Below are 27,949 nucleotides of genomic sequence, written 5' to 3' on the forward strand. Positions count from 1 at the left end.
AGCATCCTTCCAGTAGGCTTTAAAGGGGGCCTACAAGAAAGCTGTAAAGGGACTTTTTACAATGGCATGTGGTGATAGGACAAGGAGTAGTGGCTTTAAGCTAAGTAGTGGCTTTAAGAGGGGGTAGATTTAGATTAGATACAAGGAATAATTTCTTCCCTATGAGGGTGGTGAGGTGTTAAAACAGGTTGTCCAGGGAAGCTGTGGATGCCCCATCCCTGGCAGTGTTCAAGGCCAGGCTGGATGGGGCTTTGAGCAACCTGATCTGGTGGGAGGTGTCCTGCCCATGGCAGGGGGGTTGGAACTAGATCTTCAAGGTTTGTTCCAACCCAAACCATTCTAAGAGGTGTATGCTTAAAATTCATTTGTTTTGCAGCAAGCTCAAGCTCTTGTTACGTTTGTGTGTAGATAGATGACATTTTACAGCATGGAAGTGTTGAATATTGTATTCTCTGAGGTCCCTAGAACCTTTAGATTGTTAGGGTCTGATGTTCTACTTTGTGCAGCTGACCAGCCCTACCTGAAATTCTGGAAATGAATAGATCTTTTTTTTTTTTTTTTTTTTTCTCAGAGACAGATGTGTGTTGGTATTTAAAAATAAAATAATAAAAAAACGTTAGTGATCCATCTTGTAGCTTTTTATTTAAAACTGTTGGGCTCCTGTGTTGTTTCTTCCTTTCTTCCTTTAAAAAAATCAATCATCTAGGCCAAGCATTTATTGGAACCTTTCGTGTTTCCTGTAACGTCTATTTAACCTATCAAAAGAGACCTCAGCTTGTTTTCTGAGACTAGCAAAAACTAAAGCTCTCAACTAACTGAGTTGAGACTGGGCATGTTAAAAAATAAGTTGGGAAGTTACAAAAAAGGTTTTTACTCTGAATAATTCAAGGTACTGAAGTAATCTATTTTAGAAATTCATAAGAAGCTCTTAAAATTACATCTGATTATTTGATTAATCTGATGAATTACAATCTGATCAATCAATGGTCTCATAAAGTGCTTGTCTGTGATGGCAGGTAGCTGGATTTGGGACCAATTTGTAATGTCTCTGTGGCTAGAATTAGAGCTTATCATGTAACTTTTAGAAACAGGCCTACTGAACATAAGTAAACTGCACTGTTTCTGGTGTGTGTTTTTTTGTTTGTTTGTTTTTTTTTCTCTCCTGTGTGTGTTTTTCTGCAAGAGGAGTTCTAATCTGATCTGTTTGACTTTGACATAAGCTCTCTAAAGATCTTAAGGTATCCTTTTTAGAACCTATTTAAGTTAGTGTACTTCACCTGGATGTCTTGCTTCAGCTTTCAGCTCTGCTCTTCTATATGCATTATGATATAAAATAAGAAATGTTATAAATGAACTCTAGGAATGTTTTAAGTTCTTGAAGCAGCAGACCTTCATTCCCATTACAAGTGGAGCATCTTTGTCCAGGGAATTTTGCTGCAACTAGCCATGAATTGACTGTAACAAGGTTAAAATCAGTCTTCATTCCTAGATTGTTTCTTTAGTGCTGGAAGGAATGGTTGCATTGCTTTCTTTAATCTACTGTCTACCATTAGCCATTAAATTTCATTGGATTATGCTTTTATTGGGTTGGGTACTGTGTGTTTCATTTGTTTCCTTTCCCCGAAGATTTTCCCCAATGATTTGAATGAAGGTATAGAGGAAGCAGAGACACTTGCTTTCTGTGTTAGTTTATTCCATTAGTATTCCCCCTGCTTAATAATAACAATAAAAAGCAGCCGTTTGGGGGATTTTACTACTTAGTGAATCAAGCATATAGAATGTATAATTTCTTTATAGAGAGAAGATGTGATACCCTGTAAATTACAGGGCAGTTTGATGGATAAACAGGTGAATTAAGTGTTGATAAAATACTCTGTGACTAAATATTCAAATCTCCTTTGTCCAGGAGGATTGATTCGTGTATGTGTGTTTCAGACTCTTTGTCCTTTCATGGCACTGGGTAGCGTAGGTTGTGATTAAGCTTTCATGTGGCTGTTTTTACAGAGATTGCAAATTCAGTGTATATGCACTCCCTCTAGTGGTGTTTAAATAGTAAACAATTTAGAAAAATGGACAAGTGTAATTAGCCTTAAACATTGATGCTTTTGATTGTTTTTCCATTAGAAAGTCATTAAGTGTTTTAAATTTGAACTGAACAAATTGTACTGAACTCTCTAGGAAAAATATTTCCTAATGTGGAAGAAATACTTTTACTAATACGTTTTTTTTATCTGGTATTTTTTTTGTTTGTTTTTTAAAAAAATAGCCAGATATACATTCTGCCATCCTTTCAACTCCATATTATTCCATATGAATTGGTGGGAAGGGGGTGTCATATTCTAAATACTGGAAAACCAAGATACTGTAATGAACAGAGTATTTGATGTGATTGACTTTTCTTTTAGGAGTGAGGCAGTGTCTGGTGCTGGGCCAGACCTTAAGCCCCCTTAGACCTGAACTTACATTGTGAACAGCCACTAGGATCTGTCTCTGCTATGTGGTCGGCTGCACTTGGTTCTTGGTTCTTTACATGGAGCCTGTTTAGATTTGCACAGTTAATTAACTTGAGCTCTGCTCATCAGGAAAATGTGTCTTCCAGACCAAAACCAGCTAGCTTTGGAAATGGGGCCAGCTGTGTTTAAATGGCAGAGTGCCTGAGGTTAATAAGTCTGATGGACTCAAGCTGACTGTACACGAAGACAACTCTGGTGTCCCCATGGATAATTAAACATATTGTTGTATTTACTCTAGGAATACATAAGGCTGTTAATAGATTTTATTTATTTGATGACATGCCTTGTTGGAGCATCTTGGAGCGCTCTCTCTGTTGGATAGAGGTTTGGGGAGGACACCTGCAGGCACTAACTGCTTTACTGGTCCTTGCTAAATTCGCAAGTGAATGTGACCTAGGGTACTTTAATATTTTCAACTTTTCTCCCTCTGCCCATCTGTTTTTTTCTCTGTGTGCAGGTTTTTGGACAGTGCTATTCACTTTCAGAAAGAGGTGCTGGTTTGAAGAAATATTTTAATAATTTCACATTTTTTTCCTTTTTGCAAGTGCTTAGTTCAGTTTAGATAGAAGGGCCCTTAAAATTTGTATGTTGCAGACTTTTTTTCTTTTAGTTTAGCTTAGTTTCTTTTTTTTTTTTTTTTCCCAAATTTAGGCATGATGCCAAGCTAATTCAAATCCTGTGCTTCATGTGTTCTGTTTTATTCATTTCAAGGGGTAGTGTTTGGTGCCTAGAAGAAGAGAATCATTGTTTTCTTCCTCCCCAACCCTTTGAGCTTTTAGTGGTAGTATATGACAGCATCCATTGACTGCAATGGTTAATTTTCATGAAGCAGACAAGGCTTTAGGAGATTAAACTAAAAAATATGAACCACGGAACTCCAGGAAAGGGTGAAAGTGGCTAAGAATCAGCTATGGTAGTTACCCAGCATTAAGTGTCAATTAATTATACTTTTTGATATATAGTTAATTCTGTCTTTTTTTATAACTAACATTCAGGATGGCAAAGGGATAGACTTGTTTTGTCAATTGTGTGCATGCCAGATGGAGCCTTAATATGTGTCAGCAGATAAATGGGCCATTATTAAGATTAGATGCATAATGATCGTTTCAGCCTTGTTTATTTAGGTCATCAACAACGGTAGATCATGATCTCTTACGAGTAAAAACATTTTGGTATTTAAAAAGTCTTTTGCTTTTCTTTGTTACAAAAATAAACATAAAAGCCTCGGTGGTGTCTGGTAGTAAAGTAACACAAGTAACACATTAACTTTTAATATATTTTTTCAAACTTTATTTAAGCTTAATTTTGGCGCTGCGTTTACTCAATTTTGCCAATGACTTGAAATTTGCACTGGTTAGTGAAGGTGGCAGCTGTGTAAGCAGATGAGTTTGTTTGTTAGAAGGAACTCATGAAATGAATATTTTACCTAGTACTTCAGTGCAAGACTATTTAAGCATTTATTCAGTAGATAATATAATGTTCAGTTACAGGTGTAGTCCTAAAATAACAGCTGCTATAACTTTCAACTTCCTCCATTAATGAAAAATTTCAGCAGTGCTAAATGCCTGTTTTTGTTTCAGGTTGCAGTGCAAGATTTTGGAAGTCATTGCCCCAGCGCATCACAATGGCATGGCGAACGGCCATGTCAGCAGTGCTGACGGAGACACCATTGTCATCAGCGACAGTGATGATTCAGAAACGCACAATAGTTCTGCACAAAATGGGTAAATGATACTTTTACAGTAAAAAGCATGAGGGTTGGGTGGAAATGAGATTAAAGCAGATGTGGCAGGGTCTGATTGAAACAAATTGCTCCATCTGTATGGATCGTGAATATTCAGCCAGCTTGCAAGTGACAAGCTGAACGTTCGCAGGTGCCTTACTCTGTCATGCCAGTTATGCCACGTATAATCAGCCAGGGAGCTGTGCATTATGAGAAATTGAGTACCTACAGAGTAATTGTTGTTAATCTGTTTGGAATGACAGTGTTTGTGTTGAAAGGTGTTGGAAGAGCCATGTATGCCTGTCACTGGTTCTCTCTGTGGTAAAGAACCTGTGCTGCTATATTCTGGAAAATGCAGTTCTATACCATAATTCTACAGTGTGGTACTAGTTAGAATGATGTATCACTTCATCTGTAAATATCCCATAATGGCACTCAAAATTCAGATTGCCTCAGAGGGCATGATTTTGTTATAACTGAAGTCATTTCGTAGTCGTCCTGTTTGTCCAAAATATAAGTCTATAAAGCTTTTTTTGTGTGTGTGTAAATATTATACCACTGTATTTCATTGATTTGATTATAATTTTAGGTGCAATGAAAAAGCATGCATCTTGTATCAAGGAATTATATTTATTCTGCAGTAGCTTAGTGACATTGAATAAGAGAGCTTCTGGTCTATGATGGGAGTGTTAAAAGTGGAATATCCCTTTACTGACCTGTAACTGAGTTCGTGCCCAGCTTATCATAGCACTATGAGAGGAAAGATTTCTGGGCTTCGCAAGCACAATGTTGATGAAAGAGGTGTGTTTGAAATGGGCCTAGACTTGTATCTAGCAACATACAGCTTTCACCCAAACTGTTAGTGACTTTGAGATATCACATAGATGCAGAAGTTAATCTGTTATTGATTGCTGTGTTAAGACTTCCGTGGCCTGACATGCCTTGAATAACTAAGGTGTAGCTCCTCACTTGGCTAAGAAAGTAGCGTAGGATAACTTTTTATTTTTTTTAATTCTCTCCTGTCCTCTGAGGGCATTGTCCAAATTGTTCGTGAAGAGGTGCTACGTCTTTGAGAAAATTAATGCATTTTCTGTTCCGCAAGGCATATGGCATATGAAAGGAGGTTGTTGGAATATTGCAGGTGCACACAGAGCTGACTGCAGGACCGATCACTTTATAATGCTGTCATTTTTAAGCGTGCAGAGCTGTTTGTAAATCAGTCTTATGCTATCAGTCTCTGGTTTTCCCCACCTGATTACTTATTTTGGCAATGCAGAGAAGGGAAGAAAAACTTTTTCTCTTAGCAAGAGAAGTTGTAAGAGTATGTTTTTGAGGCACTGTTCTGTGCCATGCTTTTAAAAAAAATAAAATAAATAAAAGTATTCTACAAGCTCTAAGTGTAAACCTCTTATGGCTTTAAAATTCCTACTGAAAAGTTTTGAGCTAATATTTTAATAACAAATGCATTAGCATTCTGATTAGTTTCTGGGTATATGCAACTTAGGTTTTGCAGGTTTGGCAAATAATATTTCTATCTGAAAGTAGAGCCTTATCAGATTTTGTATATTAGCATCTCACCCTTATGGATGACATGGTTTAGCAGATCTAACCCTTGCGAGGCTGTATCTTGTTTTTTGAGGGGAACCTTGGATGTGGAGAATATGGATGTTGTTAGCCTTGGGACCAGTGTCAGGTCGATGTACTCAGAACTATGGTTCAGCCTCCGTTTGCGGACAAATCCCCAGGTTTTGAGAGCCACCTTCCATGCAAAGCTGCAGTGCCTCCAAACAATGGTGCAGCAGATGCTGGGTGTATTTGGGAGGGGGGGAGGGCAGCACAGCACAGATTGATGGGCCATCTGCAAATATTTTTCCTAAAGAATCTGTAAGGCTAGAGAATCTTAACTGAAAATAGATGTCATTAGAGATCCCAACCTTTCTCTGACCCGACTCGTGTTTGCTTGGGGCAGAAATAGTCAAGTATTCGGGGGGAGAAAGGGGGGAATTTCCTGGTGGCTTTTTTTGTGTTCTGCAGTAAAAACTTAGGTTATATGGGGAGAGAAAGGCCAGAACAGTCTCACTCTTGTACTTAGAAAAACAGGCTGCCTCGCAAGGCCTGAGTTACAAAGCAAAAGGTAGTAGTCCTCTTAGCTCTTAAACTGTTGATGCTATGGCCTGGAATCCTCTGACACAAAGGAGAGTAGTGGTGATGATACAATAGCCGTGTTCATACCTCCAACTGCTAGACTTCTGTCACAGTGTGCTAATGGTAAGGCTCTTGCTTTCCTGTCAGCAGCAGACAGATCGAGGGGCTTGTGCTGGTGATTATACAATATCAGCTGCACTTAATAGGTCAGAGGTTGGACTCGATGATCTTGAGGTCTTTTCCAACCTAGAAAATTCTGTGTGATTCTGTGTGATTCTGTGTAATTCATGGCCTTCCCTCTGGAAGGGCTATGGGTAAACTGAACCATCAACATCAGAAATACTAGAAATAAATCCTACTGGCTTGCCAGCTAGTTTGTGACAGTAAATTTAGTTGTTTATTCAGTCTGAAGTGACTGTATCATCTTTATTTTGGGGAATGGTTAATCGTTTTCCCGAATTGGGGAATTGCAGAGGTAACTGAGTTTTTTGGAAATAATGCCTGTGGAACCTCACCATTCTGATTTTTTTTTTTTCTTTTATGATCTTCATCCTAATTTTCTGCCCTTATTTGGGGAAAAAAATTATGAAAAGAGTATGTTAAAAGGTGTAGTCATGGCTTGTCAATAAAGCTATATAGTATCTTCAGTAGCGTTAATCTTGTTTCATCTTCAATTCTTATTTTCTTTCTCTCTTTTGCTCTTTCATCCCAGGTCTAATAATAGTGATGGTAGGTCTAAGTCTACCACCTACTGTAAGGAAAAACTGAAGTACTGGCTTTAAGGCAGCTTAAAGCCTTCACCAAAATGTTCAAAGTCAGGGCTTTGTTTCTAATTGCAGTTGTCTTCTCCCCAGAGTGGTATAACCAGCGTTTTGCTATCAGTCTTCAAGTATTTTCCCTTGAAACTTTTGTAGTTCCATGACTACTGCAGCATATAGATAGTTCCAGCCAGACTCTGACTGGATATCAAGATGGTCATATCCTGGACTGAATATGTTTTAATCTGTCTCAGTTTTGTGGTAATGGCTGCATTAAGGTTATGCTGTCTGAATATAATACAGCAGGGCCACGTGGTCACCATGCCAAAGCAATCAAAGGATTGATAAGATTTGTATCTGCCAGTGGTTCAAAATAACCTCTGAGAAATATGAAGAGATGGGTTTGACATTCTGAAGAGCAAAATTGATCATCCCAACAAATCATCTGTACAGTCCACAAAAATTTCTCTTTCCTGTTTCTGGCAGTTCTACTGACTTTGATTTAAAACAAGTAGCAGAAAAGATGACGGGAGTGAACAGGTCCAGTTTGGTACCAATGGTCTCTGTTAAATCTGGTTGGGTATTCTAAAGTGGTCTGCTGTGTATGTATACAAATACATATAACACGTAGAATAAAAATGAATATTTTGTGATTGTAGCTAACTTAACTTTTCTTTAACCTTTTTTTAGGAAGAAGAAAGCCATAATTGATCCTTCTTTGTTCAAATACAAAGTTCAACCTATTAAAAAAGAACTGTATGAATCTGTTATTGTTAAAGCATCTCAGCTGAGGTAAAAATTAGTGTATGAAAGTTAAAATGGTTTTCTACAACTGTGTGAGTTGTATCACTGAGAAGACATTTTTGATGTGAAATGTCATTTTATCATAATACATTAGAACTATTAATTAGAGGTATTGGAACAAACTACTGTGTTTCTTGAGATTTCTGTGTTAAGGGTTCTAAGCTTTACTAGTTCTAATGCATAAACCAGTTCTTTTCAAATCTGTGCTTTTACTGGCATAAGGATGAGACCTGCTATTGCTAATAATACCTGTCCCTACTGCTGTGAATGAAGTAGGTGAAAAAAGTTCGAGAATTCTATCGTGTAACATTTATTAAATATCGGCATTGTGAAATCTTTTTTGTTATGATACTGGTTTGAAGTGTTGAAGCAGGCATTATAACAATGATTGTTTTACTATTATAAAATAGAAAGCCACAAAGACTTTCTTTTAAAAATAACATAACTTTTTGTTGAACTTCGTTGAAAACAAGTGTTATGTTTTTTTAAGAGTAGATTGTGAATTAAAACTCTATAACGTGGATGCTCTGAAAAAAATATTAGGGATTTCAAGTAATTTTGTTGCAACATGAATCAGGATTATTTTTTTCATAAACTATTCCTGTGTAATGGGCAAGTCACTTGATGTAATTAGCCCTTGTTCAGGTAATCATCTATATTCTTCTGTGTGCTTAAGCACTTACTGAATTTTATGATACCAGGGTACTTCCAGCCAGATGGTTTCTATAAGCTCAGCAATTCTGGTTGTTTTTCTCTTTTCTGTGAAGTAGTACAGATTCCCTGAAATTCCAGGAAGCGTTTAGAATGTCCACTAGCCCTGTAGAGAGGAGTTAAACAGCTTGACCAAACTGAGAATTCACCTCTCACATTTGCTGGCTTGAGACTTTCGTGCCTTATCTTGTCATTTGTGGGGTGTGAATACCGCATTTGTGCTCTTTTTCTCTTAATGTTTGTTTTGTACTCTCATTTAAAGCAATGGGATTTTCCTTTTATTTTGATATTATAAATGCCACTGTATGGAATGTTTGTGGAGGATCTAGTGAAGTTGAATAGGCTGTGGAGGTGTGTGTATGTGTAAGACAGAGGACATAAAAGGAGTTTCAAAACAGAAATTAGGGATGCATATTTGTGCTTCAATATGCATAAATAGTAAGGGTGTAGTTTATAATTAAGAAAATTGCAAAAAGCTTAATCATGTGATCAGTTACATGAGTTCTTGCACATGTTGTCAGCTTCATTTAAACAATGATTACATTGCTAGTTGATAATATTACCTCTATTTCCTAAAACAGCAGGAGGAAACATCTCTTTTCTCGTGATAGACTTAAACTTTTTCTGAAACAACACTGTGAACCACATGATGGAGTCATTAAAACTAAGGTAAATAAAATGGAATGACTTATGTGAAAGAATATTGATCTTAACCAATCTTTTGTCCTTTCTTGCACTTCTCTACTTGTTACTCAGTTTTTAAACTACATTTGAATTTAGCTTATTCTGAGTATGTTGTTAGTATTTTTCCAAAATGAAGAATACTGTATTTTTTTTTTTCTATAAATGTTTTTTTAACTTTTGCTTGTAAACAACATGGTAGTTGCCTGTAGACCAGGCAAAAGTTAGTTCTGTAACATCTTCATTAATTACCAGTTTAGAGAAGATCCTGAATAAAAATGGCAGCTCTTACCTACATAAAACAAACAAACGTTTAGATAATGTTTTTTTTTTTTTTTTTTGCTTAGTCTGTTTACATTTGCCAAGGTATGCAGCTAGTATTTCTAAGTCACATTAAACTATCCATTTCAGTTTTGATACAGTAAGCTAATATTACTCTGTTGTGATGCTTTTAGCTGTGGAAATATTGTATACTGAACTGAGTCTCAACTTAGGCCAAATTCTGTTTTTCAAATGTGTACTCTTACTTTATTATCCTGTTGATGGATCAACTCTACCTTTATACTATTGCAGAGTTTTATTTCTTATACTAAGATAACCACTTGTGAATCTAGTTACTTTTAGAGTCCTTTTGAATGAATGATTCATTAGTTAACTTATATTTATGAAAAGGTAACAATCTCACAGCAAGTACTGTTTTCATCTCTCTTACTAAGGCAACATCAATTGCAAAATATAATCTAGCAGAACAACATTTCTCCTACTTCTTTCCTGATGATCCACCCACATTTATCTTCAGTCCAGCAAGCAGACGGCGAGGGAGACCTCCAAAGAAGGCGTCCATTAGTCATGTAAGTAATGACAAAATTTTAAACTTTAGATCGAGACAAATCAATGTAGACTTCAGTTCTTCCGTTTTCTTTGAGGACTTTCAGAACAGTTGGAATTTAAGGTTGACGCTTTTTTTTCTTTGAGGATAAATTGGGAAATATTGCATAATTGTTATTGAAGTAGCTTGCTTTGTATTTAAGCCTGTGAGAGAGAACAAACTCTGTATTTATCTTCTCATTCTTGTCATTCTTATTTCTGCAATCCCATCAAGAAATTAGCGTTGCAGTGTGTTGTGAAAGCATATGGAGTACCTGTCCCTTCTGGGAATGATTAATAAATAATCTGCTGAAAACAGAATTCATACTCTCAGATACGATTTTGTCAGTTGTCTGTACTTACACACATCAAAGCTTAATGCTCAAATCTTTTTTATTTAAAAAGAAAGCTGAATGAAAGTTATATTTCTTTTCCATTGCAAGACAGGATTTCTGAATAGTCAGTGTATTTGATAAACTGTTACAGTTTTAATTGTTTTAGAGAGTAGATGGAAAAAATAGGAATATTTGTTGTAGGTCATTTCACTGTAGATGTTATATTCTTTCTTCCCACTCCCCTCTCCCAACCGTCTTATCAGGAGGACAACATTGCAGTTAAACAAAATACCCAAGGAAACAAAAATAAAGTAACAAAGGAGAAGACAAGATTCCAAAGGCAAAAAGAAGGTATGCAAGCCATGGGTAAGTTGAGGTTTAGTCTTGTGACTGGTGGAACCTGTTCTTGCAGGTCTGAGAGCTGGCCATAATAAGAGTATTTTTGGATTGCGCCTTTCAAGGGGAGAAAGTAATAAGAATGTACTGCCACAGTTGGATTGCAAGGGATACCTCAGTGGTTAGAATTGTTTCCTGATTCTGTTTATTTCACTATACTGTGGAAGGGGATGAGGCTTGCAGTCCAGCTACGTTGGTCTCTGTCTCAGAAGTAAGGAGCAAAATAAAGTTTTGCGGAAGTTCATGCATATCTTCTGAATCCAAATTTTATCTGCTGAATGTGTATCAAAGCACAGACTTACGCAAACTGATATATGATTTGAGGAAGATCTGTGAATAGAAAAACTACCAACGTTTTTCTAATTGAATGAGCACGAATCCCTTAAGCGTTTTTTGGCTTAATTTTGATGTGTTTTCTGATCTATTTAAACTGGGTTTCAAATGCAATAAGAGGACCTACATACCTATTCTGTGGGTTTAACTAGGTAAACTGGCACATCTTCTTGTGGAGACATAGTAGAGAACATCTCCTTGCCCAAACAAAGAGATGGTCTTTTGAATTATAAGCACAATTTTCCTTCATGAGGCTTTCATCTGTGGACATAGTCCAGTGAACTTGTGGTTTCTGTCTTTTATTTCCATTGCCATACAATGTTTTAATACGGAAGGGACCTCAGGAAATTATGTAGTCCACTATTTGCTTTTAACTGGACAAACTGCAAAGCTGCATGTGGCTGATCAGGGCCTTTCCTTCCGAGCAGATGAGGATGCTAGGGTTTAAGGGGCTCTGCAATCTTTTGTCCCCATCTTTGCACAACTGACATTTATTTCTTATGTGCTGAAACTGACTGCATGGACTAAGGTAATAATGGAACACCATCAAAGCTGCTTCCTTTCTTGTGTGGCACTCACCGCAGCTTCTGGAAGGCTAGTTAAGATGTGCTTTGGCTTAATTTTACCTTTGTTATCTGATTACATGCTAGAACCCAAAACTCTTAGAACATTTGGTTTCAAACAATGACAGAGCAACCGGTCTTGTAATAAGTTGCCTGACATGGAGATCCAAATGTATTCTTAATGTTTTCTGCCACCTGGCTAAAAAGCTCTTAAAGCAGGTTGATATTCAGACTTCGTAAAAAGCTTTCTGATCTTTGTTGGGGACACAAAATAATGAAGGAATCAAATGGAATAAAAAAATCTTAAATACCACGTTGTCATGCTTGTGTGTGTTTGTTTTCAGCCTACTGTTGTCCCATGACTCTAAACTTTTTTTTTTAAGAACTGCATCTTTTCTTGTTGAAACAAGTAGGACATTATACCAGTTTCTTAAAAAATGATCCTATTTGTAAAATAAGCTTAAACATGCACTTTCAAATGCACTGTTAGTGTAACTGAATATTAAGCTAAATATTTTTACCTGTAAATAATACTTAATTGGAATGGTAATTAGTAAGATTCATGAAGTCTCTTAAAAAGAGCTGCTTATAGCACTTTACTAATGTGAAAAGGTGTAGCAAAATACCAAGTACCTTGGAAAATCAACCTTGTTATGTTGAAGACTGTGGAGAATGAGCATCATGGCTTTTACTTTCTGGGTGAGAGTCACTACTGTTATGTCCCATACCTTGCTGTAAAAACTATCTAGCTTATTTTCAGAATTTCACAGGAAAACTGAATCAGAAACTTTTCCGGTGTTACACACTTTGCATTAAAGTAAGGATCTTTTTCTCATTTTCTTCACTTGTGATTCTAGCCTTCTTGCTTATTCTATTAAAATGGTAAGCCTGCTGATTCTTTTTTTAATTTGTTAGCCTGTGTGGCAGTTTACAGATATTGTCTATCCACAGAAAGTGGAAGTACGTGCCTTGCTGTTTTCCTACAGACAGCTACAAGAAAATCTAGATCTCCTCAGGCAATAACATTTATTAACAACTAAAGTTCAGCTTAAGCTGTATAACAGAAGTAAAACTTGCACAAAAAACACTCAAGTACTAACTAAATTTGAAATGTATTGAATTTTCAGTAATAACTATATTAAATACTTAAAAACCACTTTAAAGGGTCTTATTATCACAAGTATTTCATGGTTATGTGTCATTACTACTTATGACATGGTTTTATTAGGCAGATGTTATTAAATATACTGCTGTAATTATACGCAGTTGGAATCTGTTGTCATCCTTGTTTTTTTGATAGAAAAAAATAAGTAATAAACATCTGTTTACTCATTAAGAACAGAGAAAGTTGACTTTATTACAGTGATGACAACCTTGTAAAACATGTATAATACTTAAGCCCTAAAATTCTGATTCTCTAAAGAACTTCCAAGTGATTGAATTTCTGAAACAATTCAGTCTTCAAAACAATAACTTTTTCAAATGGTAATTATAAAAAGATCAGTATATTTAAGCACAGCTAAATAAAATTAACACTTTGTAAATAAGTGTTTTTTTCTTTCTTGCATAGCTTTTGAAAAAGCTAGATTAAAACGAGAGAAGGCAAATGCTATGGAAGCCAGGAAAAGAGAGAAAGAAGATAAGGAAAAAAAGAGAGAGGAATTAAAGAAGATTGTGGAAGAAGAAAGGATGAAGAAGAAAGAAGAGAAAGAGAGGCTCAAAATTGAAAAGGAAAAAGTAATGCATTTGCGGTATATGTTTCATGTAGGAACAGGAATGGTGGCTTCCTAACTTGTTTCTTAGTTGCTATCTGCTTCTAGTTATTTTCCGTTAACTGTTTTTGAGTTCCTAGAAATACAGCTTTAGAAGAATAGATACTTGTAAGACATACTGGGAACTGCATTTCTAGATAAACTTTCTGTGAACTAATGTTACAAACTAGAGAAAGTTACTTGGTACATACTTCAGAAATATTTTGATTTTTTTTTCAATTTTGCATAATAGCATTTGATTTGATGGTTGTCGTCAGTTTAGAGACGTCATACTGTGTCAGATTCACAGCGTATTAGATGCGGATTTCCTCGTGGTTTCTCTCTGGATTCAAATTGCTAAATGTAGTTCTGTCACTTTGAATATGAATAAATTGTTTATGCCACTACATTCTGCCACAACCACATCAATATATATATTTTGATGGTCTTTCTTGGGCAACATTCATGAATACTCTTATTTTAGATGTTTTTTTTTTTCCTTCAGTGGGCCTCCTTTCAATATCAAACACATGAAAAAAAGTCTAATCTAGCAAAGCATTACTGAAGTTCACTTTAAAACAATTTGCTAATATCTTATACAACATAAGTGATACGATTATTCTAATGAAATATGGTTTGATTTTATTTTTCAGTGTGATGGAAACAGTAAATGGCATAGTTTTAGAAATTGTAGTAGGGCGATCCAACTGTATCTTCAATACAGTTCTGACTGTTTTTTCAGGAGAGAGAGAAGCTGCGTGAAGAAAAAAGAAGATATGTGGAATACCTTAAACAGTGGAGTAAGCCTAGAGAGGATATGGAGTGTGATGATCTTAAGGTATGATTGAATTTGGAATAGCTCAAACTCGTACTTCTTAGGGTCTCCATGCCAGATTCTTTTATACAGAGGTAGATGTATATCAGCTGTGGTCATATTTCCCAATGGTGATGCTACAAGGATGGTGTGTATCTGCATTTTTGCACTCCAGAAAAACTTAATAGGCTGTTCTGAGTCTTATTGTGGAACAGATATATTTCTAAGATTTTTTTTGTTTAAAATTATGCAACATGAGTTCACCTAGAGTAAGCCTGAGTTACTTACAAGATCTATGTAATGAAGAAACCACACATCTGGATGGAAAAGACAAAGGATGTTAGTTCATTACTACCTTTAGTACATATCTAGAGATATGCTTGTTTAATGAATCTTTCTGGATAATACTGGAAACCTATAGAAAATAAAAAGAATTTACCTCCTGAAGCTAATGTTCTAAACAAGAGTAGTGTGGTTCTATGTAATAGAAGATTGTCTGCTATTATATGTTTATCATGAATTTTTACTTTGTATGATAAATTTTGGCAGGAGATAGCAAAAGGAGGCAAAACTGTCAAAAACGCAAGGATGAGTTTGAGATGCATAGGGAAAGGTGATAGAAGCAAAGAGGACAAGTAATAGTAGAAAAATAGTAAAGTAATTGAAATGATAGCATGTGTTGGGAAGAATACATGAAACATTGAATATGTTTGCAGTTTGAGCTGTAATAGGCCTTTGAAGAGGAATGAAAACTTAACTAGAGTATAGAAAAGAAGAAACTGAAAAAAAGTGAAGGGGGTTGTCATAATGAGATGAAGCTGTGCAAAACAGTGCTGCTGTTTCAAGTGAAAACAGAGAATATAAAGATGAGCCTGGCTGAGGAAGCAATAAGACAGTTCTATCCACAGACTGCTTCTCAAAAAATACCCGTCTCAGGAGATAGATGAAATGCTTGGTGTGTTCTTCTGAAAGCATCATATCACGTATTCTTCTCATTTGTATTTGTGAACTACCACTTCTGAGAAAGGAGTCATGCTTTCTGGAAGTAGTTTGACTATGTCTACTGAGAACCATTACATGAAGACAAACCTTGAAAAGTTGCATCAAGATAGTAACTTGAAGGTCAAAGAGTTAGACACTGTTGTCTGTGAGTTCTTGGTAGTGTCTGTTAAGTGGTCCTGTTACATAGTTTTATCAACTCCCTTTGAAATGTCTTCAGGTATCATAACTGCCTTACCAACGCAAAAAGACAAATACCAGAACATGCAGTCATTGGGCATGACCTCGTGTATCCTAGTATCATATGGGTGTGTTTTATATGTATGTGGGTTTTTGTTAGCTTGTCTTTGCAAGCAGTGATGAGTAGTTTCTCAGAATGTTTATTTTTGCTTGTCTGGACAATTCCATAAACCTTTAAAGTCAAAGTCTTATGGAATATTATGAGTTTAAAGGAAGTATCTCTACACACACAGTTCTTAACTTGTGGATTTGAGTTCCTTTAAACAATGACAAAAAAATTACTTGTTTGTGAAGTTAAATAACTTATATATCTACAAAAGATTTATGTCCAAGTTGCATACTGTTCTGTTCTTTGTTACAAGTGTTAAACAGATGTTACCATGGTAATAGGTTGTCTTGCAGAACTATTTCCAGTAAAATATAAGCAAACAAAGTCCAACAGATATATTCCGTCGAATCACAGATTGTTTTTAATCACCCTGTGTATTCTGCAGGAACCAGATACAATATTAAGTTGTTCCCTTTGGATTGCAGGAACTTCCTGTTCCGATGCCAGTGAAGACAAGACTTCCTCCTGAGATCTTTGGTGATGCTCTGATGGTTTTGGAGTTTTTATATGCGTTTGGTGAACTTTTTGATCTTCAAGATGAATTTCCTGAAGGAGTGACTTTAGGCAAGTTGTCATTTATGTGGCCAAGTGCCCTGCTTTTGTGGTGTCCTTTCTCCTACTGACCATTTTAGGTGCACCCTTATACCACTGCTACAAAGCTGTCCATGCAGCTTTAATAAAGTCGTGCTTACACATGCGTATCAATCAATTTTTCTCCTCACAGTCAATTTCTGCAGTGTTTATAAAAAGAAAATTAATTTCAATTAGAAGCTGTTAATCCACTCATTACGAATGTCTCCTGGTACTTCATTCTTGGAGTTGTATATTAAGAAAATAACCTTGTTCGGTCAGCACTCTCTGACAGCATCGCCTTAGGAATATTTGCAGTAAATTATGGAAAAGTAACTTGATTGTCATACCTGAAGGAAAAATAAAAAAATGTTTACATTCTTCAGTAGGTAATTGTTTTCCAACTTTGTGGCAAAAGTGACGCTTCTTAAACTTTATTCACAGAAGTTTTAGAGGAAGCTCTTGTAGGAAATGACACTGAAGGCCCACTATGTGAATTGCTGTTTTTCTTCCTGACTGCCATCTTTCAGGCAATGGCCGAAGAGGAGGAGGAAGTGGCCAAAGATCAAATAGCTGATGCTGAGACCAAAGGTCAGATCCTTAATTTTACTGCTGAAAAAATGAAATTTCACTTGAATTAACTTCAAACTGCATGATTTGTGTTGTTTCCTTGTTTAACCTCATCTTATTATGCATGGATATTGTATATAAATGGTCTTGTTTTTTCACTTATCTGAAAATAAAGATTTGAACTGGGCATGGAGGGTGGGGGCTGGGGAAAATATAGGAAAAAGCAAGCTCATTCAGTTGTATCCAGTAAAGCATAATAAGCATTTAACAGCACTGCTTATGCTTTGGAGGTGAAGGAAACTTGTGTTCACCTTTTGTCTTCCTGCTGTTCCTCCTTCAGCACTGCTAGATGTTTCTCCTGAGGGTCAGGAAAGAGTTATTTTTCCTGAATCTTTTCAAAGGTCTTTACCTAGGAAAAAAATGTCTGTATCTAGTTAGTTGTGCTAGGAAGTTTTTGGTGTATAATGGAGATTTCAATATCCATCATCCTTCAAGACATACAAGTGTAAAGTTACAGTGATGAAATGCTTACTGGGTTTGTAGATTTCCAGTGTCGCTGTCTTTAGGCTTCACGGTAAGGCTCAAAGTTGCACACGTTTTTACAGGCATTCAGTATACTATAAACACTACTCAGAAGGAAGCACAGAATTTATTCCAAATTTATGTAGTAAACAACATTTTGTCTGCATCCTTAATAAGCTGTTCCTATGTAGTGTTGGGGCAGATCAGTGATTCAGCCAGTAGTCTGTGAATGCTCTAAGGTTCATTCGGCAGAGCGTTGTACTCTATTGATGCTACCCAGGGTGCTTTCCCAGGGTTTGTCAATAACACAGACTTAGTCTTCTGATTATGCCCTTGCAAGGCACTTCTCCCTTGCTTGTTTTAGTTCAGCTATTTAAAGCCTTTCTGTGGATCAAGGGACTGATCCTAGCTCTTCACTACGCTCATCCATCTATCAAACATACCAAAAATGACGGTCTATCAATGTGTTAATATGATTGAGGAGGTAGAAGGAAGCATCAGGATGGAAGCCTGGAAAAAACTCAAAATATTCAAAATGCTACTGCTGCATGTACCTTCTGTGTTTTGAATCTGAGGTCTCAGACTTTTCCCAATTCTCTTGCTTCATGCAGTGCTTGGTGGAAAGGGACAACAGCTATTGCCACGCTGCTGTTGTCCACCAGGTCTGGTGTTTATGGACTGTCAAACTTGGTGTATAGTTAAAGAGAAGCTCTGATCGATTCTTCCTTCTAGTCTTATGTCATTAGAGTTAGGTGGAAATATAAGAGCATTTTCTGTCTGATTTGATGATTCCTTTAATTCCTCCCTTGAAAACTGTGCAATACTTTTGTACTTATGTTCAATCTATGAAATATCATTATGTAAGACATGAATGCTGTATTCAGGAAGAGAGACGGCTCTTGTTATTTGAGTAAAGTTACAGATTAAATGCAGAGTTAAGAAATTTGCACTATAACCGCTAAATTCAATAGTAATTATATAAATTTACCTCTTAAGTACTGGGAGCACGAGTTGGGCAATATAAATGAAGATTTTATTGAGATAATTTGAGAGTAGTTGATGAAATTCCATATTCACAGGAATGAGTAGAAGAAAATCCAATGTAATTCTTGTTTGATTTTACTACATAGGGCCGGCAATTGCAAAAACATGCAGCGTCATTTCTAGTTTGGCAGAGTTGTGGGCAGGGCACTCTGTTACCTACTTTCACTTTAAACATTTGAACTTTCGTTTTTTGTAATTCCTGTTTAGAAGCTTCTTTCCTGTAAAAGAATAAGATGTTTTCTCCTCTGTGGTTCTGGCTAACCAAACTGTTAATAGTCAGCATGAATGTGTGCTCACTTACATTCTGTGCAGGCAGTGCTTCTGTGACAGAAAATATCATGGGTGCAGGGTTTTGGTGTATAGTACTTTCTCAAACAGTGTTACAAGATAGGTAAGATGGAAGGGAGAAACGGAGAGATTAATTTTGCGATGCCTTGGTAACAGGTTTCAAACAACATTAATCATCATTCAAGACTCAGTTGTGGACTTACTTTTTATGTAGTCTTAGTTTGGATTTGTGGCTCTTTGTTCAATTGGTGACTTAGGTCCAACTCATTAGGCAGTTACTGAATAAAGTGAAATTGTTGAAACAGCATATAACGCTGAAAACAAATCTGCCAGCCCTCTGGAGAAATGCCTGTAAGTGCAAAGGAAATTTCTGTCTAAAAGACAGGAATTTTGCTGTTTCTGCTTTCTAGTCCCCCTGCTTTCCTTGTCAGTTTGCTAATATGTGATGCTACTTATTAACTGCAGCTGCTTCTTTTGGCAAAATATTGTTTGTTTTTAAAGTCTTGGTAATCATATTTGTGTGGAACAGTGAGGTTATCTCTAAGTTGCATATTAAAAGTATACAGTGAATGGTGATAACCAGCACCAAAATGTCTAATTGGCTTGGATGGTCTTTCCCAAAACTTAAATGGTAAGAAGTAACAGTTCATTTGAAGGGACAAAATGGAGGTGTGTTTGCATTTTGCTTTTTTTTTTTTTGCTTTCAAGTGTGTTTCCTGCTTCATTTCTTCACTGCCTCTTATATTGCCATTGTGCATGTCTTGTGCATTGTGGTTGCTTTAGCAGCTTACATACGTACTGCTGGGAGAATAGTGTGTAGCATGTGGTGCATGTCCTTAGTTATTAGTTGGGTTTTTAGTTGCATTTAAAGATATGTTACTTCTAATTTGGATGTTGAATTGATTTTTGAATATATTCATGCTTTTGTAAATATCGGGCCTCTTCTCGCTTTGTCTGCAACTTTAAAAAATGGCTTGCTTTCCTCCCTTCCACAGTACAAGTTTTAACTTGCACTAGAATAAAGTGTTTATTTCCTTAAAGATTTAACAGAGGCTTTGGATGAAGATGCAGACCCCACAAAATCTGCACTGTCTGCAGTTGCAACTTTGGCAGCTGCATGGCCCCAGTTACATCAGGGTATGTGTGGGTTTCACTTCTTGTTTTGTTACTGTTCTTGTTTTACTCTGTATTTTAAAGCACGTTTTTATTTGTATATGCATTTAAATGTCTATATAAAATAACTGTTCGTTCTTCTCAACTATAGGCTGCAATTTGAAAAACTTGGATCTTGATAGCTGCACTCTTTCTGAGATTCTCAGACTTCACATTCTAGCGTCAGGTGCCGATGTAACATCAGCCAATGCAAAATATCGCTACCAGAAACGAGGAGGGTTTGATACTACTGATGATGCTTGCATGGAGCTGCGATTAAGTAATCCTGGTCTCTTGAAGAAACTTTCAAGTACCTCAGTATATGACTTGTTGCCAGGTAATAAGACAGTAGATGTTAGGGATGATTAGACTGCTTGTCAAGTGATCAGGTTTTTTTGTACCTTAAGATCAATAGTGGTCAAAGTTAACTATGTGGTAGAGTATTTTAGGTCTGAAAGGATCTCTGGGGATCATGTAGGTCTCACTAGATCAGAAATTGCATAGGTAGCATCTTATTATGTCTAAGAACCTTTTTATAAGCCTATAAAAAAGGTTAGTTTTACTTGTCATAAGGGGCTCTATGTGATAGAAACACCTGAGCATTTGATTCAGTCCTATGTTTTTTGTTGCCATTCTATTTTGGGTTTTGTTTATTTGTGAATGGAGAAAAATGGTTATCTACTGTTCCTTTCATCTCTGCTTTGAAAGCGATATTGCATTTTAGTTCTTTTCCATGCTAGAAGTTGATAAAATAAAAGCTAAGACTTCCATTTCTGAGCAAAGATCTTTTTACCATTTCAAGAAAAGCCTCTTTGCAAGTGCAGCTATTATACTACAAGAGTTTGACTTCTGACTACTTGCTTTTTTGAGGAGTGTTTTTACATGCTTCTGTCTGAAGTGTATAGGAGTAAGGATTACTTGTCGGTTTCATAATGAAATGTAAACGTTGGTCTGAATTTTATTAGGAGAAAAGATGAAGATCCTTCATGCCCTCTGTGGGAAACTTCTGACTCTCGTCTCCACTCGAGATTTCATTGAGGATTCTGTTGATGTATTACGACAGGCAAAACAGGAGTTCAGAGAATTGAAGGCAGAACAGCATCGCAAAGAACGAGAGGCGGCAGCAGCAAGGTAGAATTGAGATGCAGGAAGCTGAACGTTGTTGACACAAATTAGACTAATCTTCAGTTGCAAAAGGCATATAAAAAAAGCTAACTGTTTGTATTTTATACTGGTTTCTTGAGACCCTAGAGAGCAGTGAAACTTCATTGTGTTTAGGATTGTGCTTTTCCACTTTACTGTTATTTTTATATGATATTGTAAAGGAAAAAGATGTAGCCAGATCAGATACTAGATTAATTGCAACTGATTTTCTGTTTTTTTGTTTGTTTGTTTTTTTTTTGTTTTGTTTTTGTTTTTTGTTTTTTTACTATTAGGATACGTAAGAGGAAAGAAGAAAGGTTAAAAGAACAAGAGTTAAAAATGAAAGAGAAACAAGAAAAGCTGAAGGAAGAAGAGCAAAAAAATCCTGCCACGGAAGTATCTGTTGGGTATGATAATGTGATATTACTGTGGTACATTGTAATACAGCACTTCTCAGTTACATGGCCAGATCTTGCTTATGTAGTTTTATTGACTTGTTCATATATAAAGCTATATATTCATTAAAGTATATAGCCCTTTGTGTTTTTTTCTTCCTGGTGTTTTAGAATTATTTTATGAGAGCAATTTTATTTTTTAAATTTTTATTATATTTATAACTTTGTTGAAAGCTTGACAGCTTTACCAACTGATAAAAGGAACTTGCAAAATCTAATCTGTATTTTTTGCACTACTTGTCTTACCTGTTTCATAACTATGAATATCCTCATAAGAAACCCATTCTAGTTTGTTTTTTAATTTGAAGAATTGGCCTGATCTGAACTAAATAATATTGACCTTGCATAACAGTTTACAAACCAAATTTAGTAGCATTAAAAAAAAATAATGCTGTGCTATCCCATGTGATTTCCATAGAACTGAAGTTTTTGTTCTGTTATTAAAACTGTATGATTTTAGGAGGTAAAATTTATGTGTATCCAACTGTTTTGATTCCAGAAAAAAAAATGTACACTGTATCCCTACCTGCTTGAGGAGGGTAGTTAGCTAAATAAATCTACTTGCAAGAGGTGAGCAAGGGCCAGAGACAGATCTGTGCTGTTTCTGAAGCTATAATTGCTGTGTGTGTTTGTGCAAAATGTTATCCTGTAATGGTCGCATGTAATTTTGTTGGTTTTGGATCGTATTTGTTGGATTAGGGAGAAAAATGTGTAACAAACACTATATAAAGTAGTATATATTTTGATGAGGGGATATATATATTTTTCATGACCAAAAATATAACATAATTTGGCTTAGTAGTAGAGGTACCTTTGGAAAACACCAAACGGGCTGATTATAGTAGTGGTGTTTAAATGCAAGAGTTAATACCGAAGATCTGGTTTTAGTCTTCAATATGGAACTTCCCAGTTTCAGTTCAGTGGGTTTCTTACGGTGTTTTTAATATATTATGAATGTTCATTTTTTTTTAAATAGAAAATATGCAGCGTTATAGATCTGTGAGAAGCTGAAGTACTTCTGAGAGGAAAATACAGTTTGTGTTGAAGATGCCATGTTTATACCATGTATTCTTTTTAATTCCATTCAGCTTTTAATATGTGGTTGCTCAGCCTGTCACCTTTTTTTGTAATTGCCTCAGGGAGGAGGAACGGGAAGACCTTGATACTAGTGCAGAGAGCAAGGAAACTGAACGTAAAGAGCAAGATGTAGACACAGTGACAGAAGATGAAGAAGAGCTGGGACCAAACAAAAAAGGAAGAAGAGGTAATACTATAAAGCACGTGTGTTTGTGTGAATGCATGCACACAACTGGGCAGTTCTTGTTTAAACTTTCAGTAAGCATCTGTCTTTTTAACTTTTTAAAGAAAAAAAAGATCATGCTCATAGTGGGCTATTCATTGAGTTTAGCTGGCCTGATGTAGATCTAGCTGTCATCTGTATGTTCGTTTCCTCTCCTGCTTCTTGTGTTGTATACTTGCCTGACAGACAATTACAGTTACAAGTAATGTACTTCAGTGACTTCAAAGGAATCTCATCTAATGTTTTTTATTCTTTTTGTTAGAAATTTTCAACAGGTTTCTAAAATAACACGTTACAACGAGTGATTGGATTTAGTTTGCTTTTGTTAATGAAGCAGTGTGCCTTTTGTGTAAGAATGAAATCAGACTTATTCCCAGACTTCCTAAGCAGCTGTTAATAGCAGCTCTTGTACAGTAATTGCCATAGCCTATTGCTTGTAACTAGACATAAGTTTCATGAGAGGAAGATGAATTTTTGAACACTTCTGATTTTGCTTGAGGTTTTCTGGGAATTTAAGTTCATTATTTTGAGTATGGTAAATACAGTCCAAAACATAGTTTGAATTCGATTGCTAGAGTTTTATTTTATTGTAATAAGACAGTTTTATGGCATTCTTTTAAGTTCTTAAAGTTGTGTTTTGTTTTTTTTTTTTATAATACTAAAAATCTCAATCTTGGTAAATGAGAGAAGGTACAGTAATTTCCCCTTATTTTATGGGGGAAGTTGGTTAATCACTTCTTTTTCTTTATTAAAGCTGGAGTTGTTTCCTGACTAAGCTGATAGTTTTTGACAGTGTAAGTTTAGATAGTCGTGAAGGGAGATGACTTAAACCAACCCTTATAAATTATTTCTTTAGCTAAAATAAATCTAAGCATGTTGCTACCGCTCTTTTTTCTTTTAACTTTTAGGAAGGAGAGGGCAAAATGGATATAAAGAATTTACAAGACAAGAAGAGACTTCTGAAAAGAGTGAACCACTTACTGCTGAAGACGAAGAAGCTTTAAAACAGGAGCAACAAAAGAAAGAGAAGGAACTACTAGAAAAGATTCAGAATGCAACAGCCTGCACAAATATTACCCCCTTAGGTCGTGACCGTATGTACCGACGCTACTGGATTTTCCCCTCTGTTCCTGGATTGTTTATAGAAGAGGACTATTCTGGTCTCACAGAAGACATGTTGTTGCCTCGAACCTCTTCCTTTCAGAATAGTGTACAGTCTTGCACAAATGAACCTCAGGTATTCAGTAAAACTGGAGAGTCTTTGAAATCCTCTGAATCTACCTCCAATATTGACCAAGATTCACACACCAGTGTTGTTGTAGAGGTGCCAAGGCCAGTATATAAACCAAACCGTTGGTGCTTTTACAGTTCTCGGGAACAACTGGACCAACTTCTAGAGGCTCTCAATTCCCGAGGACATAGGGAGAGTGCCTTAAAAGAAACTCTTTTACAGGAGAAAAATAGAATATATGAACAACTAAGCAGTTTTCCTGTGGAAAAATTCCATATTCCAGGTAAAGGAAAGGTTCCTGATTTTAATTTGCTTCCACAGTTGTAATTCCTATATTATATACTAGAAACTTCTAACTCTCATTTAATTATAATTAATTCCTAAGAACAATTCTTACTACTTAAGCGTTACTTTGCTCTATGGAAAACATGGCGTATTTTTTGTTTTGGTTTCTTTTTTTCTAACTGAGAACTAATTTTGTGATACTTTATGCTTAAAAAAGCAATATTTTCATCATGAGGAAGCAATTTGAGCTTTGGGAGAAGATTACTAAGGGATAGAGATAAATATCTGTTAACGGTTAAGTCATAGTATTGATTTGATGTCCTCATTTCCAATGTGGTGAGACTCAAGTGATGCTGGAGAAGGAAACTTCACAAAGGGAGTTGATTTATTGTCACATGGATTTTTGAGTAGGTGGGACACGTTCTTTCATAACAATGCTTGAAATTACTCAAAGGCCTTTGCTGGACTGAGTGTTGTGAGTAAGGGAAAGATAGCATTATTGCAGGGTCATACTAAAACATTTAGGGAGGAAAAAGTGTAGCTATGTTGGTTGTTGTGTAACGTTACATTAATGCTGTGGATTCTGCGTTGGGCTGCTTTTTGTTTTTTCTCTCCCTCTCCTTTGGCAAATGATCATTACAAGAGGAGGAAGCATATGCAGAACAGTATTGTTCTTATGGGTTTGAAAGAGTAAAAGTGTAAAACCATGCTAAAGTTAGGACCTAAGTTTTGTTTGGTTGTTTGCTTTTCCCCTCTTTCCTCTTGGCCAAGTATTTTTTCCATTTGTTGTCCCAAAGCATTGTCTCCAATTGCTGGTAAAATCCTGCATATGTAAGCTTGCACCTGGTTTGTTTGTAGAATGGTGATGGGTAGAGGATGTTACCAAAAGTAAACTCCAGGGGGTAATGTTCAAGAAATGGCATTTTGTTTTGTATGATAACAAAACTACTGTGAAGATTCTGTGTCATCTCTACATGGGCAAGGGAGAGTTATTTACAGCAGGACTGTATTCTGTTTTTGCTGGATTGTACACGCCAGGGCATGCTGCTAACAATTTGGGTACAGGTACTAATAAATCCATAACAGATCTACCCTTCTGGTGGAAGCTAGCACAGCACTGACTCTGCATAGTAATTAAGTTTTGTTTGGAGGTCTTCCAGCTATTTCCCTGGATTTTGATGTGAAAATCTCTCACTTTATACTATGCACGTGCATGTGTGTGTTTGGGGGGATTTTCCTTATTTTCCTGGACGAAGATCCTTTATATGCATTTTTGTGTGTTGCTCTGTCCGCAATGCAACTTGATTTCCAAATCACAATTTTTAGTTATGTTGATGCTAGAATTTTTAGAATAGGATTAATTTAAAAATCTTTGAACCTCAAATTTTTCACTGTAGTAAAGCAAGAAAATTAAAACACAGTGGCCTAATACCAATGCTTCCTTTTTAATGTGATAAGAAACAATAAGCAGATATAGCTTTCCTTTAAAGGGAGCTTTACTACAGTGGAATTGAGCTGCTGCCTTGGTTCCTTCACTCACGTGACTTGCAGGACTCTGATTCAAGTAATTGAGAACTGTTCTGTGATTCTCTAGACTACCATTCTTCTTTTTCCATTTCCCACTCACACTCACAAGAGCAAGCAAAGAAATAGGGTATACCCTATTACTTAATTAAAATTAAGTAATATTAAGTTAATGGACACTGGAATTACTTTTTCCATATCAATTATTTGCAAGCTAATTGCTGCTGTATTAGTTCTGCTCTAGAAAAGGCATTTCTCTTCTGATTTTTAAACAAAATTTAAACAAAAAAGGATGTTTCTCACATCCAGACAGAATATGCTAGTATCCATTTTCAGAATATTTGCATAATTACGTTCAGTTACAGGGAATTGTTTCTGCACTTGAGTGTCTTAGAAACTTGTCCTGTACTTCCTCGACAGCAGCTCTAAGGTAACTTTTGATTAAATACCTCTGAGTTTTTGTATATTCTTTTCATCACTACATTTGGAGGATTTAAGGTAAATCATATGAAGAGATGTCTGCCATGTCTGCAGATTTACAAACAGCAATTTAAGATGTGTGCATAACTTCAGCTCTTTCCTGTGGCTTCTGAACTTTTGCATAAATTTTTGGTTCTCCTCTGAAGAGGTCTTTTTGCTTGATAGTATATCATCAGCTCTTCGGCTCTTCCTTTTTTTGTAACATATCTGTTGGCTTGTTCCTTTTTTAGCTCCACTTTCTTCTAATTAGAGGACGCAGTTAGTCTAGTGCGTTCCTGTGACACTTACCTGTTTGCTTTCAAAATAACTTTTTAAAAAGGGACTATACCTTGTTCTGTTGGTTTCTGTGACTTGACAATTGCATATGCATGTTTTAAATATTACGATAAAGATCCATGCACAAAGGAAAGGTGAGTTCTGCTAGTCTGCAAAGTAACAATAATGCAATACAAAACATACCAGAAGTGTGACTTTATTCATCTTACGATTTTTCTTCTCTTGTGTTCATAGCAGAGTTGTTGATAAATATGCCTGGCAGATAAAAGTAGTAGATAAATGCAAAACAATGACTTCTTAAAATCGACAAGAATTTCTTATCCTGTGTGTTGGGATGCACAGATGCTTGTCTTCAGATCTTCTCTTAAAAGGATATTCTGCTTGCCTGGATCAGATGCCTTAGTTGGTGTGGGGGTGTTGGTATTGACAACTGTTGTTATATGAAGGGAGTTCTGAACCATTGTTTAGATTTTTCTGCCTTGTACAACCGATTGCTCTCTCCACTGCCAGGAAGCCCTCTAACGGTTAGTTACTTGATGTTATTACAGACAAACCTCAAAGTGACATGAGACCTCCTTCAGGACGTGGAAGGATGCAGAATGCCCATGATGCATCCCACATCTCTGCAGAAAAGCAGCTTGAACTGAGACTTAGAGACTTCCTTTTGGACATTGAAGACAGGATCTACCAAGGAACACTGGGGGCTATTAAGGTACTTGTGAACTGTAGAGCACCTAGGAGCACAGTGGTGCCGTCAAGTCTGTAACCTAAATGAGAACTCTTGCATGCTGCGGGTTTCACTGACAATGTAATATAATTAAGTGTAGACAGTAATTGGCACTAGAAGTTTGTGGCCTTTGATTCTTCAGAAACTTAAAATTTGTATGTTTGCTTCAGGTTATAGACAGACAGTCTTGGAGAGCAGCCTTAGAACATGGGCGGTATGAGTTCTTAAATGATGAAAACAAAGAAAATGGTATAATTAAAGCTGTGAATGAAGAATCTGAAGAAATGGAAACTGATGATCAAGATAAATTTATTGTGAAAGACCGGTAAGAACTGCCATTTAAATGATGACTCTTCTCTGTGAGTTCTGTAACAGTACTCTAGTTTTCCACCTTCAAACCTTCACTCTTAATTTATATGAGTTGGTATTTTTGAAAAGATAAGTTTTAAGTTTTGAGCTGTAAAATGGGATATTTTAGCATTGGTTTATATTTTGTAAATGACACGGTTCTATTACCAAATAAAACAAAGACAGCTGCAGGCCAGCTTGACAAGTGCTACAATTCAGATACTGTGCTGCTCAAAGTGAATGTCCTTTTTAGCATGAATTCACATGTTCCAAATTTAAAAATCACTTAAAA

General features: G+C 36.1%; 1 protein-coding gene across 3 annotated transcripts in view; it reads left to right on the forward strand.

The window, feature by feature from the left end:
• Positions 1–27,949, forward strand: part of BAZ1A (bromodomain adjacent to zinc finger domain 1A) — a 61,337-nt gene that overhangs the window by 16,495 nt on the left and 16,893 nt on the right. For 2 of the 3 annotated variants that reach the window (XM_084287743.1, XM_084287744.1), the window contains 17 exons: positions 4,094–4,237; positions 7,830–7,931; positions 9,236–9,323; positions 10,052–10,186; positions 10,801–10,903; positions 13,400–13,566; positions 14,323–14,418; positions 16,168–16,306; positions 16,757–16,903; positions 19,778–19,873; positions 20,001–20,225; positions 20,854–21,019; positions 21,325–21,438; positions 22,626–22,750; positions 23,695–24,300; positions 27,131–27,294; positions 27,480–27,634. In XM_084287743.1, coding sequence (XP_084143869.1) covers positions 4,094–4,237; positions 7,830–7,931; positions 9,236–9,323; positions 10,052–10,186; positions 10,801–10,903; positions 13,400–13,566; positions 14,323–14,418; positions 16,168–16,306; positions 16,757–16,903; positions 19,778–19,873; positions 20,001–20,225; positions 20,854–21,019; positions 21,325–21,438; positions 22,626–22,750; positions 23,695–24,300; positions 27,131–27,294; positions 27,480–27,634 — 2,772 coding nt within the window. The remainder of the gene's footprint in view (positions 1–4,093; positions 4,238–7,829; positions 7,932–9,235; positions 9,324–10,051; positions 10,187–10,800; positions 10,904–13,399; positions 13,567–14,322; positions 14,419–16,167; positions 16,307–16,756; positions 16,904–19,777; positions 19,874–20,000; positions 20,226–20,853; positions 21,020–21,324; positions 21,439–22,625; positions 22,751–23,694; positions 24,301–27,130; positions 27,295–27,479; positions 27,635–27,949) is intronic. The other variant, XM_084287745.1, reaches the window with a different exon arrangement.

This window comes from Netta rufina (assembly GCF_964035555.1).
Source record: "Netta rufina genome assembly, chromosome: 5".
Lineage (NCBI taxonomy): Eukaryota > Metazoa > Chordata > Aves > Anseriformes > Anatidae > Netta > Netta rufina.